At 41.1% G+C, this 18,479-nt stretch overlaps 2 protein-coding genes across 2 annotated transcripts in view; both read left to right on the forward strand.

Moving 5' to 3' along the window:
* Positions 1 to 18,479, forward strand: part of LOC127696625 (guanylate-binding protein 6-like) — a 76,876-nt gene that overhangs the window by 22,643 nt on the left and 35,754 nt on the right. The window lies entirely within an intron of this gene.
* LOC127696630 (guanylate-binding protein 6-like) overlaps positions 10,939 to 18,479 on the forward strand; it is a 208,950-nt gene continuing 201,409 nt past the window's right edge. The window contains exon 1 of the mRNA XM_052199481.1: positions 10,939 to 11,338. Within this exon, the coding sequence (XP_052055441.1) occupies positions 11,318 to 11,338 (21 nt within the window). The 5' untranslated portion in view covers positions 10,939 to 11,317. The remainder of the gene's footprint in view (positions 11,339 to 18,479) is intronic.

Below are 18,479 nucleotides of genomic sequence, written 5' to 3' on the forward strand. Positions count from 1 at the left end.
TGATAAAATTGTAGAAAAATGTAGAAAAACATGTTAGAATTAAAGATTATCATGCAAAATTTTATATAGATATAATAATGGTAGGCATAAAAATATTCCTAAGTTGATTGAAAGTGGAATTATAACCATTTTCTGATAAACTTGAAGATTTACATGGAAAATATTTCTGATAAAATTGAATATATAGAAAAACATGTTAAAACTAAAGATTATTATGGAAATTATATAGATCAAATGATAGGCATAAAGATAATTCTAAATTGATTGAAGGTGGAATTATAAACATTTTCAGGTAACATTGAAGATTTACCTGGAAAATATTCCTGGTAAAATTCAAGAAATATATAGGCAAACATGTTAAAATTGACTATTTCATGGAAAATTTTACATATAAAATGGTAGATATAAAAACTCTTTTTAAATTAATTAAAGGTGCAATTAGAAACATTTGTGATAAAATCAAAGATTTACATTGAATTCATTTCTAATAAAATAGAGGAAGTATATAGAAAGACATTAAAATTGAAGATTATCATGAAAAATAATGCAGATAAAATGGTAGACATAAAAATATTACTAAATTAACTTAAAGGGGAATTACAAACATTTTCTGGTAAAATTGAAGATTTGCATCAGAAATATTTCATTAGTCTTTTTATTGGGGAGTTTAGTACATTGTTGTTAAGAGATGTTAAGGAATAGTGATTGTTGCTTCCTGTTATTTTTGATGTTATTTTTATGTTTGTGTGGGTATCTTCTTTTGGGTTTGTTGGAAGAAGATTACTTTCTTGCTTTTTCTAGGGTGCAGTTTCCCTCCTTGTGTTGGCATTTTCCATCAATTATTCTTTGTAGGGCTGAATTTGTGAACAGATATTGTGTAAATTTGTTTTTAATATGGAATATCTTGGCTTCTCCATCTATGATGATTGAGAGTTTTGCTGGGTATAGTAGCCTGAGCTGGCATTTGTGTTCTCTTAGTGTCTGTATAAGGTCTGCCCAGGATCTTCTAGCTTTCATCTTCTCTGGTGAGAAGTCTGGTGTGATTCTGATAGGTATGACTCTATAAGTTACTTGCCCTTTTTCCCTTACTGCTTTTAATATTCTTTCTTTGTTTAGTGACTTATGTGTTTTGATTATTATGTGCCAGGAGGACTTTCTGTTCTGGTCCAGTCTGTTTGGAGTTCTGAAGGCTTCTTGTATGTTCATGGACATCTCTTTCTCTAGGTTAGGGAAGTTTTCTTCTACAATTTTGTTGACGATATTTTACTGGGCATTTAATATGTAAATCCTCACTCTTTTCTATACCTATAGCCCTTAGGTTTGGTCTTCTCATTGTGTCCTGGAATTCCAGGATGTTTTGGGTTACCAGCTTTATGCATTTTGCATTTTCTTTAACTGCTGAGTCAATGTTTTCTATGGTATCTTCAGCACCTGAGGTTCTTTCTTCTATCTCTTGTATTCTGCTGTTGATGCTTGCATCTATGACTCCTGAATTCTTTCCAAGGTTTTCTATCTCCAGAGACGTCTCACCTGTGTAATATTCTTATTGTTTCTACTTCCAATTTTAGATCCTGGATGGTTTTGTTCAGTTCCTTCACTTGATTATTTGTGTTTTCCTGTAATTCTTTAAGGGATTTTTGTGTTTCTTCTTTAAGGGCTTCTGCCTGTTGACCCATGATCTCCTGTATTTCTTTAAGGAATTTTTGTGTTTCCTCTTTAAGGGCTTTTACCTGTTGACTGATGTTCTTCTGTATTTCTTTTGTTTGTTTGTTTGTTTTTATGATTTTTGGTTTTGTTGAGACAAGGTTTCTCTGTATAGCCCTGGCTGTCCTGGAACTCACTCTGTAGACCAGGCTGGCTTTGAACTTAGAAATCTGCCTGCCTCTGCCTCCCAGATTGCTGGGATTACAGGCGTGCACCACCATCACCCAGCTTCTCCTGTATTTCTTTAAGGGAGTTATTTAAGTCTTTCTTGAAGCCCTCTATCAGCATCATGAGATATAATTTTAGATCCAACTCTTGTTTTTCTGGTGTGTTGGGGTATCCGGGACTTGCTGTGGTAGGAGACCTGGGTTCTGATGTTGTCATGTGGCCTTGGTTTTGTTGGTAGGGTTCTTGTGCTTGCCTTTTGCCATCTGGTGCTAGTTGGTATTGTTGTCTCTGGCTGGAGTTTATTCCTCCTGTGGGCCTGTAAGCCTGTGTCCTTACTCCTCTGATCTCAAAAGTGAAAGCACTACTGGGAGATCTCTCTCTCTCTCCTGGTAGGCTATGCATAGAAGGTTGTGGAGTTTCCCGGCTCCCTAGTGCTGAGATGTGACCAGTTCTTAAACATATATTCTCCACACATCTCAGTCATACACACACAGACACACACAGACACACACAGACACACAGACACACAGACACACACACACACACAGACACACACACACACACACACACACACACACACACACACACATCTTCCCTGAACTGCTGAGGTGGGAAGCTGAGAGTATCTCCACCTGGGTTCTCAGCAGCCTTCTCTAAGAATGAGGTAGGTAGATAGCAAAGCAAATTTTACTTTATTTTGTAATTATTCAGTGGACATTAAGTCTAATTAAACATTTGTTGCTGTCTCGAGACGTAAGTGCTACTTATTGCAGTTGAGGATATCCTATCTGTTACAGGCCGAAGTCTGCCACAGGATAACCAGGAGTCTTTGGTCCAGAAAAGTTCAGGTCCAGCGGGATGAAAAACTGACATGACCACAGAGGCGGTTTGAAATCTGAATGTATTTTTTGGATATCTCCTAGTCCAGCAAGTTAACATCTCAAATTAAGCATCACATTCATCTCTAAAAGGCTAGGTTTTCTTGGGCAATACAGGGTGTTTACCCAAAGTCCAGGGAGCATGTGGCTAAACGGTTTCTCCATCGTAGTCCTGCTGTCGCGACGGCCAGGGAGCTGAAGAAGGACGGTTCTGGTGCCTAGCCTCCTGGCAAAAATGAAGGCATTGTTGAGTTTGGGATGCTGCCTGACTTCTGATATATATATATTTCCATTCTTCCCAGGAGACATTTTCTTACCTCTGTCTGTAAAATATCATTTTTACAAACTTCACTGGGCAACCGTGGCACTATCTGTCCAGTCATTACTGTGATCATGGTATATGTGTATATATATATATATATATATATATATATATATATATATATATATGAATGATATATGATATATGTTATGCTACGTGGGATGATAATGCCCATATTACAAGTTTCATAGACAATATAACAAAGGCGTTTGATTACTAACTCAGGTTTAACAACTTTAAATGGAATAAAACTGATTGCCACAGGGATTCAACAATTGACTTGGAGTGGATTTGAACTCTTGGGAGGTATGGCTGTAAGCAGAGGTCCAGTACTATGAGAAGTGTGATGGCATCTCTGGTCACTGATGCAGGAGATCTAGATCTTTAAATGAGTTCTTGTTTGTAGACAACAGGAGTAGCAGCAGAGGCTGAGGCAGGAGCCTGTCCTCTGGCCTGCAATTGTAGGACAAGTCCTGAATGTGGCTCCAGTGAGTTCTAGCTAGATCTCTAGCCTTAGGCTCAGGGGTACTTTTTCTCAGTCTGCATTTTTTTCTTAAAAAAACGTATATGTATTTGTTCATTTATGTGCATGCATGTGCATACACATACCACCATGTAAGAGGTGCCAGTCAGACGACACCTTTCATGATCAGCTGGGTCCACGTTGAATGTGAACATATAAAAGAAGTAAGACCAAGCAGGGAAGACTGTCCAAGCCTCAGCACTCTGCAGATACTTGTCAAAGGTTTCCAGCAGTTCTGGGTGCTGCTGTGGTCCTTGCAGCCCTCTGCCTGCTGATTACTTCTGTAAAGCAGGATTTTCCTCGGCCAGAGCTTTTGTTTCGTCTGATGTGGCTGCTGCTGTTGTAGCTATGGTGCTCTGTGGTTGGTTTGAGGAGCTCCAGCCTGCCTCCCAGCTGACAGAAAGGTGTTAGAAAGCTCTGGGTAGGACTACTGCCTGCTTTTGTTCCTGGCAGTGCACTATGGGAGGAAATCCTCATGGGGAGGCTGCCTGGTTAGGGGAATTTCACAAGGCCTCCACTTAGATGAAGAACTATAGACAATCAATGCTGTTGAGAGGGAGAATCAGTGTTCTCCATAGGAGGCCCCTGTTAGATTATCCCATCATATGTGGTCAGCCCTAAATACACATGCATACAGCAATACCAAATAGTCCTGATAGATCATGTAGGCATGTGCTCATGCACACAGATGTGTCTTTACATCCCTTCAGAGAAAGACATCTGTCAGTCGAGTAGCTATGGAAACTACTTCTTGTCATTACTTGTAAATTTCTGGGAAAGTGTGAAACAGTTTGCTTAAGGTCCTGAACTATGTGACACTTTTTTTTTTAAAGAGCCTGCCTCAGTGATCAAAGCATGGCCTAAACAGATTATAACTTTCTCCCTTATTTGTTGGTGTTTAGCAGCTGTGGTGACTTCCTTTGAACTGAAGTCTGGAATACAGTGGGTTAGTCTTCAAGATAAATCAGTAATATCTTAGCAACAAGAATGTTTGAGGTATAAAGTCATTAGAAATAGCACCACATGATGTCAATTATATTTCAACCACTGAGTTTCTTTATAATCACTGTACCAAAGCATCAACTCAATGCTTTCCGAGGTCAAGCCAAACTCCAATAGCAGCTAATTCTACTCATGTCCAACAATGGGCAGGGCACATAGTCACCTTCTGCATCCTATATACAGCCACACACAGCTATCCCTTACTATGTGCCATTAAGGGTTTGAATGCCTGAATCTACATCCATTTTCTCTGGCATAGTTACTCCAGATTTCCCGTTTTATCTTCAGTGGATTCTGCTGACTTTCCATGTGAAAATATGAAGGTACCTGAAATGGAAGAGCATGCAAATCCAGCTCAGACAAACTGAAAATGTCAAGAGCCGTTTGCCCAAGAGGCCAACTTCTATGCTGATATTTGTTCTGCCCAAAAAAACTAAAGTCCATAGTGCATTGTGTAAAACCCTTTCATATGATGAAACCAATGGCCTGAAATCACTTCTGTGGGTGCTGTTGGATCACAGTCACCATTGGGGACCTTTCAGTACCTCATGGACCATAAATGATTTCTGGCTGTCTTAGGGTTTTACTGCTGTGAGCAGACACCATGACCAAGGCAAGTCTTATAAAGGACAACATATATTTGGGGGTGGATTACAGGTTCAGAGGTTCAGTCTGCTATCATCAAGGTGGGAACATGGCAATCCAGGCAGGCATGGTGCAGGAGGAGCTGAGAGTTCTACATCTTCATCTGAAGCCTGCTAGCAGAATACTGACTTCTAGGTTGCTAGGGTGAGGGTCTTAAAGCTCACACCCACAGTAACACACCCACTCCAACAAGGCCACACCTATTCCAACAAGGCTATACCTCCTCCAAGGCCACACCTCCTCCAAGGCCACGCCCACTCCAACAATGCCACACCTCCTAATTGTACCACTCCTTGGTCTAGCATACACAAACCATCACACTGGCAGAACAGTGTTTACTTGGTTAGGAATGATGAAAAGGAGGCCTAGAACACTGCAAGCCTGCTCAGTGTAACTCCCTTTTCCTCCTCCTCAGGAGGCAACCACAGAGCTGAAAGCTTCACCATGTTCACAGAGTATAAATTTCCTACTCTCCTGATGGAAGCAATCAGTCTTTGACCACCCAGTACTTTGAAAAATATTAAATGGCATAGTTATTTGAAAACAATCATGATACAAACATTCTAGAGCAATCCAAAGTTTTCTGTTCTTACATCTTCACTAATGCAAGGCTCAGGACCAGGAGTCAAGGTCACAGGGATTTGTGAGCCTCCTTTTTAACTCATGTTTCTGTGTGGTACTCTGTTGAGTATTTCATTGTAGCACATTATTCAGTACTTTGGTTTCTTTCTATACAGAAATAGGTATTCCATCATATTCACATCTTAGTAACATATTTAGTACTGTACTAATGTACCATGAGCAAGACAATGTACAGAAGAAAGAATTTATTGGAGGGCTATGGTTTCAGAGGGTGAGTCCATGACCATGGTGACAGGGAGCATGCACACAGGTGAGCAGGCATGCGCTGGATGAGTAGCTCAGATCTTACCTCTGAGCCACAAGCACAAGGCAGAGAGAAGGAGCTATATGGGAATGTGAGTCCTCTAAAACTTCAAAGACCACTCTGGTGACATACCTCCTCCAACAACCTCCCTAATCCTCCCTGTCTTAGTCAGGGTTTATATTCCTGACTAAACATCATGACCAAGAAGCAAGTTGGGGAGGAAAATGTTTATTCAGCTTATACTTCCACAAGCTGTTGATCACCAAAGGAAGTCAGGACTGGAACTCAAGCAGGTCAGGAAGCAGGAGCTGATGCAGAGGCCATGGAGGGATGTAACTTACTGGATGGCTTCTCCTGGCTTGCTCACTCTGCTCTCTTATAGAACCCAAGACTACCAGCCCAGGGATGGTACCACCTCTAATGGGCCCTCTACACTTGACCACTTATTGAGAAAATGCCCCACAGCTGGATCTCAAGGAAGCACTTCCCCAACTGAAGCTCCTTTCTCTGTGATAACTCCAGCCTGTGTCAAGTTCACACATAAAACCAGTCAGTATCCTCCCCAAACAGTTCTACCAACTGGGAACCTCACATTCAAATCCATTAGCCTAAATGAGTCATTCTCATCTAAGTCATCACAGGTCACACACCATATTGAAATGTGTGTGTTGATGCTTATAACTTCTCAGATATGTTGGTGACATCATGTGTCTCTACATGTATATTGTGTTCCCATCTTTGATGAAATAGCATTAACTCAAAAAAAAATCAAAACATTTTTTCTTCAGTGAAGTCACAAAAGAGATTTCCATTAAGAACATTATTGAGATTTGCTTTTTATTTTATGTATATATTTTATTATATGTATATATTTAAATATTTATGTATGCTTTTTATTTATGCAGTTTTCCTGTATACAAACACAAATAAATATATATATATATTCTCCTCTGAAGTTCAGTAGAGGGCTTCAGATGTCCTAGAACTGGAATTATAGATGGTTGTAAGCCTCCATGGAGACAGAATCCACGTCCTCTGCAAGAGCAAGTGCTCTTAACCTTTGACCGAAGTTATTTCTTAAGAAGACCTTTGGGAGTTCTAACCATGCCAAGGGAAGTGCCAACTTAAAAGGTCCTGAAAATATTCACATACTTCATGATTTTAAATGAATACAGTGTGGCTTAGCCTGCCAACTCTGTCTTTGACCCTCAAATTTTATGTTAACACGGAAGTATTTTTTGTGGACAAGTTTAATGATTTTAGAAAGTTGATCATTTATTTTCTATCAGTTTATTGGTTCTCTGAGAATTTCATACAATTGGTTTTGATCCCATCTCCACCGACCTTCCCACTTTTCCCCACCCACTCAACTTCAGATCTTTTCTCTCAAATCCATTAAGGAGAGTTTGCGCTGCCCATATCCTCCAGGTGTATAACATTCTGTAGAGGGCGGTCATCCCACCAGAGGCTGCAACATTTAAAATCCCACAAACAAACAGGATAAAAGTTAAAGTAACAGAGCTTTAGATTCTGGGACTTCAACAGCAGAGGGCCAGCACGCTGGTGTCTGTTCAGGTGTCTCCTAGGTTCGTGATCACTGGCTTATGGTGTCTCCTCATAGCATGGAAGGCCCAGTGAGTTGTCTGGGGAGCATTTTGTAAGAACAGCAGTTCGAGTCACAAGACCTCTCATGATAGGTGCCACATCCTGTGGAGTAGAATCCGAGGACGGAATGTTTGAGGAAGGCAAACATTGACTCCATTTCAGTAACTGTGATCTTAGACTCACTCAGAGCCATGGACCTTACTGAGGTGGAGACTTGATATTTATATATCTTTTTACATAGTTCACAAGGGACTGGGGAACCAGGTGACAAGCTAGGTGGATGCCATCAACAGTTGTGATGGAAAAGTTCTTTCTTTCTTCCTCTCTCTCTCTCTCTCTCTTTCTTTCTTTCTTTCTTTTTTTTTTTTTTTTTTTTTTTTGGTTTTTTCAAGACAGGGTTTCTCTGTGTAGCCCTGGCTGTTCTGGAACTCCTGGCTGTCCTGGAACTCACTCTGTAGACCAGGCCAGCCTCGAACTCAGAAATCTTCCTGCCTCTGCCTCCCAAGCGCTGGGATTAAAGGCATGTGCCACCACCGCCCGGCTGGAAAATTTATTTCTATTATATATCTATATAGTTATATATACCTATTTTATATGTATTATATATCTTTATAGTAATTCTATAGAATTACTATCACTATTGTTGGTCCAGGTAAGATGGAAGGGTACACAAAGTTCCATTTCTAGCTAAGGACTCATAGCTGCTGGTGGGGGTTGGGGGAGTCAAGTTTTTATTTTTTAATATAGCAGCCCCTGCTGGAATGAGCACCCTCCAGTGAGTGTTATACACCCAAGAGTGTATGGGCAGCACACACTGTTCTTAGTGCCTTGTCTGGTGACAACTCTGTCCCAGCGTGAGAACTTAGCTGTGCAGAAGGCAGCCGACCACTCAGTGAGCAGAAGGCCCAGCGACTGAGGCTTCCCACAGACACGCTCCAGCAGCTGCTGATGCCCACACAGCCTGTGAGACAGAAGCCATTACTGTCTTCTTAGTTGTGAATAAACCACATTTTTGATTCTTGAATTATTCCACGTCTTAATACACCAGAATCTGCTTCTCGTGAGAGGTAGTCAAACTGACTTTTCTACTGGGTTCTTTGAAAATTCCTTTCTGTTTTTCTTCCATTTGGTCACATCTCTGTACATTTTCCTTGTAGGAATCAGTAACCAATAAGGAGGCGCTTTGTACAGAAGAATGAAGAGACATCTGTGAACACCGAGGGAGAGGTGGATCAGCTTCAGGGTCTCTAACAGAAAGTGTCCAGCCCCATGGTTTCAGTGTCTGGAGGTCATGAGGGAGAAGAAAGACTGAGCATGACTGTTGGAGGGTGTTCAAGGAAGGACTGAGGGTAAAGAGCTGTGAGCATGGGTGAGGGTGAGGGTGAGGAGCAGGGAGCACGGGAGAGGAGAGGGTGAGGAGCAGGGAGCACAGGAGAGGAGAGGGTGAGGAGCAGGGAGCATGGGAGAGGAGTGAGGGTGGAAAGCAGGGAGCACTGAACTTCTGGGGTGAGCATGAGAAGGTGTCTGATGGTGTTGGCACACTGTAGCACTTGAAAACCCCAAGGAAATAAGGTGCCTTAGCCTCTATTCAGTGTTGGGAACTAAACTCAGAGACATGCATGATGGCCTATTACACCACCCCAGGTCATGTATGTGTGTGTTTGTACATTTATGTGCATCTGTGGGTGTGCATGTCTGTGCATTGTACTGTGTGTATGTGTGTGCATGTGCATGCATGCCTATGTGTGCATGCATATATTCATGCTTGTGCATGCAGCAAACCTGTCTACATGGAGCTGAAGTATAGAAAGACTGTAAGACTGACCTACATGTAAACCTGTCATGAAATCATGCGTCTGGGGTTTGACCTATGAGGACTCACCCTCCAAACTGAATGCACTTCTGGCTTCGCAGGGTTGCTGTGCAGCCAGAGAGACAACCCCGACACAGCCCAGCCCCTGAACGGCATTTCCTGGAACCTGATTCTGATGGAAACTGAAAGCAACCGAGCTCTTCTGAAACAGAGGCATTTCTAGGAACTCAGTTGTTTTTTGTGTCAGCAAAATAGGAAAGTGATTTTTTAAACGCTCCAATGAGGTATCCAACTATAAAACAAAATACAAAGGCAATTAAACTACTTAGTCCTGTGGTATTTTTCTTATTTTTTAAAAGTCCCTCCCCACCCCCCAGTCTCTTACTCTCTGAAGTGTGTGTGCATGCTGTGTGCAGACATGTTTCATGAGCAGGTGCATGCTCATGTGTGCCACACTGTGGTGGAGGTCCTTGCGCTCCATGCTGTCTGAGGCAGGGTACCTCTTTTGTCTCTCGGTGTTTTCTGCCTCTGTCACGTGCCTTGCCACTCTAGCACTGAGACTGCACATGCACACTACAGCACACGGCTTTCACATGGGGATCTAAACTCAGGTCCTCAGGCTTGAATGACCAGGAATCTACAAACTGAGCCATGTGTCCACACCCTGCGTGCTTCTGCAGAGTGCGTGTAGACACTGCATTTCCCCACTGTCATACCTATGTGTGTGTCACAGTCTAGAAAGGCTTCCTGGCCTGGGTGCTGGTTAGCTGGAGCTAAAAAATTAGGAGTGATTAAGAAGAGAGCAGCATCACTGAGGCGAAATCTTTTGGGAAGTGTTTTTTAAGAGCACACAGAGGGTGTGTTCTAGAGATAGCCAAGGTTGTACCTTGTGCTGTGGCTGGACTTGGTAATGTGTGAGAGTCACTCAGGTGGTACTGGTTTTGAAGGCATGAAGGGGTCATGAAGAGCAACTGAGGCTTGGCACCATGAAGAGAACCTAAGAGAGGCTATTGGTGAAGCCTAGTTACAGCAGAAGACAGCAGTGTTTTGAAGATGCCAGTACCACGAGATGACCACCAAGAACAGCAGCAGCAGTGGAGTACAGGCATCTGGAGCCTAGAAGACAAGGTGTGTGCTATGAATGGCAGAGCTGGAAAAGTGACCCAAGCCCTTGGAGGAGCCCAGAAGATGCTGAGTTGGATCCCAGACATTGAACGATTGGAGTCTGCTTTTGCTTTTGATTGCGACTGTGCCCTGATATTTTTCCCTTTTGAAGTAAGAAGGTATTTAAGTGGAACCCACAGTTAAGAGACTTTAAAATTGAAAATGACTTTGAGTTTTAAAATGTATTGGCTATTTTAAAAGGATAGAACTTTTCATATGTGAAGACTGTGGGACTCTTAAAGTTATTTAGATCTTGGGGATGAATAAGAAAGTAAGGTTTGAGGTTTAATAGTGATGTGTTTTTGTGTCAAGTCGACAAGGATTCAATTGTACTGGCTGGTTCTGTGTGTCAACGTGATACAAGCTGGAGTTACCACAGAGAAAGAAGCTTCAGGTGAAAAAATGCCTCCATGAGATCCATCTGAAATGCATTTTCTCAATTAGTGACCACGCCCCTTGTGGGTGGTACCATCCGTGGGCTGGTAGTATTGGGTTCTATAAGAAAGCAATTGGAGGAAACCAGGCTAAGCAAGCCATCCCTCCATGGCCTTTGCATCAGCTCCTGCTTCCTGACCTGCTTGAGTTCCAGTCCTGACTTCCTTTGGTGATGAACAGCAATGTGGAAAATGTAAGCTGAATAAACCCTTTCCTCACCAACTTGCTTCTTGGTCAGGATGTTTGTGCAGGAATAGAAACCCTGACTAAGACACTGTCCATCTATCTGTCTGTTTGTTTATCTAATCTCTTTGTAAATTGTATAAAATATTATATATTAATATAAAGCATATATTAATTTGTAAAAGATAATTAATATATGTATATTTATTTTTATATATGTATTTGTATGTAAAAAATAAAGGCCCTTCAACCTTTCATCCCAGCCAGACCTCCCACCACCTCCTCCAAGGTCTAGCTTGTCTGGCGCTCCAGCTCATGAAATGTTTCCACTTACATTTACGATTGGTCTTTTCACCTCACCTAGACCTGACCCAAATCCTAATTCTAACCCAATCACACGATGGCCCTGCTTTTCATTTTCCAGGAACTTCCATTCTGTTTCCCATGATAACTACAATTCTGTAGGTGGGTTTTCTCTTCACTTTGATAATTGTTTCATTTTCTGCATCAGTCTTGCTAATGTGTGTGTGTGTGTGTGTGTGCGCGCGTGCACACGCGCCCTGTTGGAGCTCTTTCAAAAGTCTTCCTTATTACTGTATATGGAAGTGCTTTGTCTCCCTTTAGCAGGTTCATGGTGTCAGATCTTACACCAATGTCCTTGGTTTATTTTGAAATGACTTTTGTATGCAGGAAGTGACAGGAATTGTCCTGTGGGTAAACATGAAGTTTCCCCAGCACCATTTGAGAAAGATACAGTTTGTCCTCGTGTACACTAAAGTCAGGGATCATCGCTATGTGTGTTGATTTCTCTTTGATTTGGTCCCTTGGTGTACATGAGTACCTGGAACTCACTCTGTAGACCATTCTGACCTTGAACTCGCAGAGAACCATCTACCTCCTGAGGGCTGGGATTAAAAGTATCTATTTGCTCATGTCAGGACTTTGTTTTCATGTTCAAGAAATTAGCCCTACTTGAAATCCAAGTTAGGTAAAACTGAGACCAGAATAGTCCCAGGCTAGCCTGTTGCAATTAAGCTCTGTGTTGCTTCCTGCAGACAGAACCTGTGTCAGATGTGGGTGGAGGGAGGCAGTAAAAAGTTTGACAAATACACATGTAATTCCCACCCTTTATTCAGCTTCACAATCAATATTTGTGCAATTCATGGGTGTTGGTCAAAGTTTCTACATATTTTCAGCCATTTTACATTATTTTTTAATTTATTTTAATTGGCTAAAAGTTTTTAATTATATTAAACACAATATATGTTTTTATACCAATCATAAAAATAATGGACATGTTATTAAATGAACATAGATAAAATCTTTTTTTATTTGTTTGCTTGCTTGCTTTATTTTGTTTTTAGTAAAGCTTAAATCTTGGCTCTTACTGTAGTTCAAACCCAAAATGAGAACAATTTTTAGACACTGGAGTTCATTGTAATAAGGCTGTACTTCAATGTCCCTCACAACACCAAAGGATTTTACCTCCATAGGAGCTAAGCTAAGAGTTGTCAGTTCTACTCTGCCAAGGGATGAATTGAAGGCAGGATTATTTGGATACATATTTCCTGCTACAGTCAAAGCTATTTGACTTGAGTGATTGTCATAGTTCTCAGCCCACAGGGAACAGGTTACATTCATTTAAGAAATGGTGTGTGTATTAAGATGGTCTATCCATGAGGTCATTCATCAACTGTTTGAAAGAGCAATGGTTCTGCTTGGAGGGTGGCACAGACATTAGGTGAGGGAAGGAGTCTGGTTCATTGGCTTTGATAATTTTGAAAGGCATTCATCTCAGAGAAAGAGTAACTTATAAAGTCCTCTTCTTCAAAATTGATATGATAATTATCATATCATATCACTAAATATCAAGCAAAACATTTAGTGTCACTCTTTGTTGTTCTCTTGCAAGCTTCCTCCCAAATTAATTGTCTACATTTTTTGGCTGTAAAATAATTTTGAAATATGTAATCTCTTCTGAAAACCATAGTACAGTGTAAAATCATCAAATAATTAATCCTACTAATAGGGAGGCTGAGATAGGAGAAGCATGATTTCAAGATCCTTATGTGATACACAGCAAGACACTGCCTCGTACCAACATGAAAGTGTATATGGATTGTACAATATTGGACCTATATTTCCAATTACCAAATTAGACCACTGGATGACAGCCAACAGATTTCTTTTTTTTTAAATTCAATATATTCTTTATTTACATTTCAAATGATTTCCCCTTTCCTGGATCCCCCGTCCCCAAAAGTTCCATAAGCCCTCTTCCATCCCCCTCTTCCCCCATCTACCCCTTCCAACTACCCTGTTCTGGTATTCCCCTACACTGTTGCACTGAGCCTTTACAGAACCAGGGTCCACTCATTCCTTCTTCTTGGACATCATTCAATATATGGATTGTATCTTGGGTATTTCAATCTTCTAGGCTAATATCTGCTTATTAGTGAGTGCAAATCATGAGTGTTCTTTTGAGACTGGGTACCTTACTTAGTATGATGTTCTCCAGCTCCATCCATTTGTCTAAGAATTTCATGAATTCATTGTTTTTAATGGCTGAATAGTACTCCATTGTGTATATATACCACATTTTTTTTTTGCATCCATTCCTCCATTGAGGGACATCTGGGTTCTTTCCAGCTTCTGGCTATTATAAATAGGGCAACTATGAACATAGTGGAGCATGTATCTTTATTACATGCTGGGGAATCCTCTGGGTATATGCCCAGGAATGGTATAGCAGGGTCCTTCGGGAGCATCATGCCCAGTTTTCTGAAGAACCGCCAGACTGATTTCCAGAGTGGTTGTACCCGCTTGCAATCCCACCAGCAGTGGAGGAGTGTTCCTCTTTCTCCACATCTTCGCCAGCTCCTATTTTCTCCTGAGTTCTTAATCTTAGCCATTCTGACTGGTGTGAGGTGAAATCTCAGGGTTGTTTTGATTTGCATTTCCCTAATGACTAATGATGTTGAACATTTCTTAAGGTGCTTTTCAGCCATCTGAAATTCTTCAGGTGAAAATTCTTTGTTTAGCTCTGTACTCCATTTTTAATAGGGTTATTTGGTTTTCTGGGGTCTAACTTCTTTGTTATATTGTTCTTTGTATATATTGGATATTATCTCCATGTTGGATGTAGGATTGGTGAAGATCTTTTCCCAATTTGTTGGTTGCCAATTTGTCCTTTTGACATGCCCTTTGCCTTACAGAAACTTTGTAATTTTATGAGGTCCCATTTGTCAATTCTTGATCTTATAGCATAAGCTATTGGTATTCTGTTCAGGAACTTTCCCCCTGTGCCCATGTCCTCAAGGGTCTTCCCCGGTTTCTTTTCTATTAGCTTCAGTGTGTCTGGCTCTTTATATGGAGGCCCTTGATCCACTTAGAGTTAAGCTTAGTACAAGGAGATAAGAATGGATCAATTCGCATTCTTCTGCATGCTGTCCTCCAGTTGAACCAGTATCATTTGTTGAAAAGGCTATCTTTTTTCCACTGGATGTTTTCAGCTCCTTTGTTGAAGATCAAGTAACCATAGGTGTGTGGGTTCATTTCTGGGTCTTCAATCCTATTTCATTGATCCACCTGCCTGTCACTGTACCAATACCATGCAGTTTTTTTTTTTTAACACTATTGCTCTGTAATATTGCTTGAGATCTGGGATACTGATTCCCCCAGAAGTTATTTTACTGTTGAGAATAGTTTTAGATATCCTGGGTTTTTTGTTATTCCAGATGAATTTGAGAATTGCTCTTTCTAAGTCTATGAAGAACTGAGTTGGGATTTTGATGGGGATTGCATTGAATCTGTATATTGCTTTTGGTAAGATGGCCATTTTAACTATATTAATCCTGCCAATCCACAAGCACGGACGATTTTTCCATTTTCTGAGGTCTTCTTCAATTTCCTTCTTCAGAGACCTGAAGTTCTTGTCATACAGATCTTTCACTTGTTTGGTTAGAATCACACCAAGATACTTTATATTGTTTGTGGCTATTGGGAAGGGTGTCGTTTGCCTAACTTCTTTCTCAGCCTGCTTATCCTTTGAGTATAGGAAGGCTACTGATTTGCTTGAGTTGATTTTATAACCAGCCACTTTGCTAAAGTTGTTTATCAGCCATAGGAGTTCTCTGGTGGTACTTCCATTATATATCCCCAACTTACACATATACATACTTCAAATAAGATTTAAAGGAATATACTTTTAATATTGATAATGGACCATATGAGTAAAAAGGACCCTTATTAGTGCATTTATGGATATAATGTATTTAGAGTATACCCAAACCAGCTCCTCTAAGACATCTTCAAATTACCCTCCTACCTTCATGTCTTCTTCTCCTTCTGTACCTCTTCCTCTTTCTTCTTATTCTGAATAAATTAATGCTGGCCTCATGTCCCTAGGTACTAGATACCATCTACCAGACCATCTACCAGACAATTTACTATGACCCATACCCCTATAGAAAACACACTCTCCCTCTCCCAGTGACCATATATCAACTGCTGAGCACATTGCCTCTCCATGCTGGATGTGGACTAGCTTGATAGTGTGTATCTTGTACCAACAACCATACTTACTTTCATAGGCCCATCAAATTCAGAAAATATTATTTTAGAACAATTATGATCTTATTTTTAAAATAGTTACTTTTATTATTTTAAAATTAAAGTGTAGACATTCCTATGACTTTTGGAATTTTGGAGAAGCTTACTTCCTCTCTCTTAATGCCTTGTAAGATGTCATGTTCAAATAAATGAACTGTGTAAAGGAGAGGTCTTGGTGCTGTTTTATTGGGAGCCATTTTGTTTGCTCTGTGAAAGCCTGTTTGCCAGGCAAGTCAAGGCAGTCAGGGTCTGCGGGCAGATTTCCTGGCCTGCTGACTCATCGAACAATAAAAGGAAATGCGCTTGAGGCTCAAGGCAAGGGGCTGAATGTTCTATTAATCTTGGTGGATGGGAACAGATACCCTGTGTGTACATCAGCCATTGTTTCTGCTACCTTGTGCCTTTGTTTCCCATGGTACTGTGGATATAAGAAGGCTAAGAAAAGTAAACTCGAGGCTGATGTGGTATTCACCTGCAGCCTTCCCAATTCTAATTCTTGTCTCTGAGTCTTCTTCCTGTCTTTCCTATAATCATCCTCACTCCCCCTTCAGAGGCTGCTCGATTTTGTGTTGATGGGACCAGCACAGTCTTTAATTTAGGTAGTGCCTGTGTTGAGGTGGCCAGAAACATGTCTTTTCAAAACTAGATCCCTTGACGGAGAATGAGACTTGCAGACACAGGAACATTCAGAGAAAAAAAGTTTGACCAAGTATAATGTCAGATGTTCTCCTAACAATTTAATTCATAAAATTAAACATCAGGCCTTGTTCATTTTGGGATTTTAATCTGGTGTCTAAAAATGGTTTTGGAAGAGTGAAACTAAAAGAGCTGAGACGTTCATGTGCTAGGTTAATCAATGTGTGGACGTTGAAACCACTGTAAATGAGAATAATAGTCATGGGAAGGAAAATTGGACAAGTCTAATGTCAATCACTAGTGAGGAATGGAAGAACAGTGGCTGTAGTGAGGATAATGTGAGGAAGGAGAATGGATATCTACGATGACCAAGATACTTCAAGGGGGAGAGGAGAAGAGCTGTGAACTGAGAAAGCAGAAGAGGGGGCTCCTACCAGTGGAAGGAAGTTAGAATTTCCAGGGTCTGTTTTAGATAATGTTCAGAAAGCAAAACCATCAAAGGACAAGAAGTTTCTATTGTGCCCAAATCTCCAAGACAGAAGTGTGCTGGTGATGAGTATTTTCCCAAAGGCACAGAGAAGGCAATGGTGAAAGATCTATCCTGAGTCAAACAGGTCAGTCTTTAAAAATGCGGGAGGCAGACACATTGTGAGCCCCAGTGAATCCACTGAAATGTCACCAGTTCTTAAACATATACTCTCCACATCTCAGTCATGCACACACACACACACACACACACACACACACACACACACACAAACACACATCTTCCCTTAACTGCTGGGGTGGTAAACAGAGAGTATCTCCTACTGGATTCTCAGCAGAATGAGGTAGGCAGATAGCAAAGCAGAGTTTACTTTATTTTGTTAATATTCAGTTGGCATTAAGTCCAAGTAAACATCTGTTGCCACCTTAAGACATCAGTGCTACTTATTGGAGTTGAGGATATCCTACCTTGCCAGTCATTACCATGATCATGGGATATATGTATATGCTAAACTAAGTTATGCTACACAGGATGATAATGCCCCAACTTCAAGACTCATAGAGAGCCTAGCAAAGGTATGTGATAACTAACTCGTGTGTAACAACTTTAATTAGAATAAAACTGATTGCCACGGGGATTCAACAATTCATTTGGTGTGGATTTGAATTCTTGGGGGTCGTGGCCATAAGCAGAGATCCAGTACCACTCTGAGAAGTGTGATGGCATCCCTGGTCTCTGATGCAGGAGATCTGGATCTTTAAATTAGTTCTTATCTGTAGACAACAGGAGTAGCAGCAGAGGCTGAGGCAGGAGCCTGTCCCCTGGGCTGCAATTGTAGGACATGTCCTGAACGTTGGCTCCAGTGAGCTTTAGCTAGAGGCAGAAGCTGTAGGTTCAGGGGTACTTTTTCTCAGGTTTAGTCAGTGTCTTGTCAGTCTTTTTTATTTTTCTTGAAAAAAATTATATGTATTCATTCATTCATTCATTCATTCATTCATTCATGTATGTGCATGCATGTGTATACACATGCCACAGTGTATGACGTTCCAGTCAGACAGCAGCTTCATGATCAGCTGGGCCCAGGTTGAATGTGAACATACAAGCAGGGAAGACTGTCCAAGCCTCAGTGGTCTGCAGATACTTGTCAAAGGTTTCCAGCAGTTCTGGGTGCTGCTGTGGTCCTTGCAGCCCTCTGCCTGCTGATTCCTTCTGTAAAGCAGGATTTTCCTTGGCCCGAGCCTTTGTTTCTTCTGATGTGGCTGCTGCTGTTGTAGCTATGGTGCTCTGTGGTTGGTTTGAGAGCTCCAGCCTGCCTCCCAGCTGACAGAAAGGTGTTAGAAAGCTCTGGGTAGGACTACTGCCTGCTTTTGTTCCTGGCAGTGCACTATGGGAGGAAATCCTCACGGGGAGGCTGCCT

Source organism: Apodemus sylvaticus, chromosome 11 (assembly GCF_947179515.1).
Source record: "Apodemus sylvaticus chromosome 11, mApoSyl1.1, whole genome shotgun sequence".
In the NCBI taxonomy this organism is placed as follows: domain Eukaryota; kingdom Metazoa; phylum Chordata; class Mammalia; order Rodentia; family Muridae; genus Apodemus; species Apodemus sylvaticus.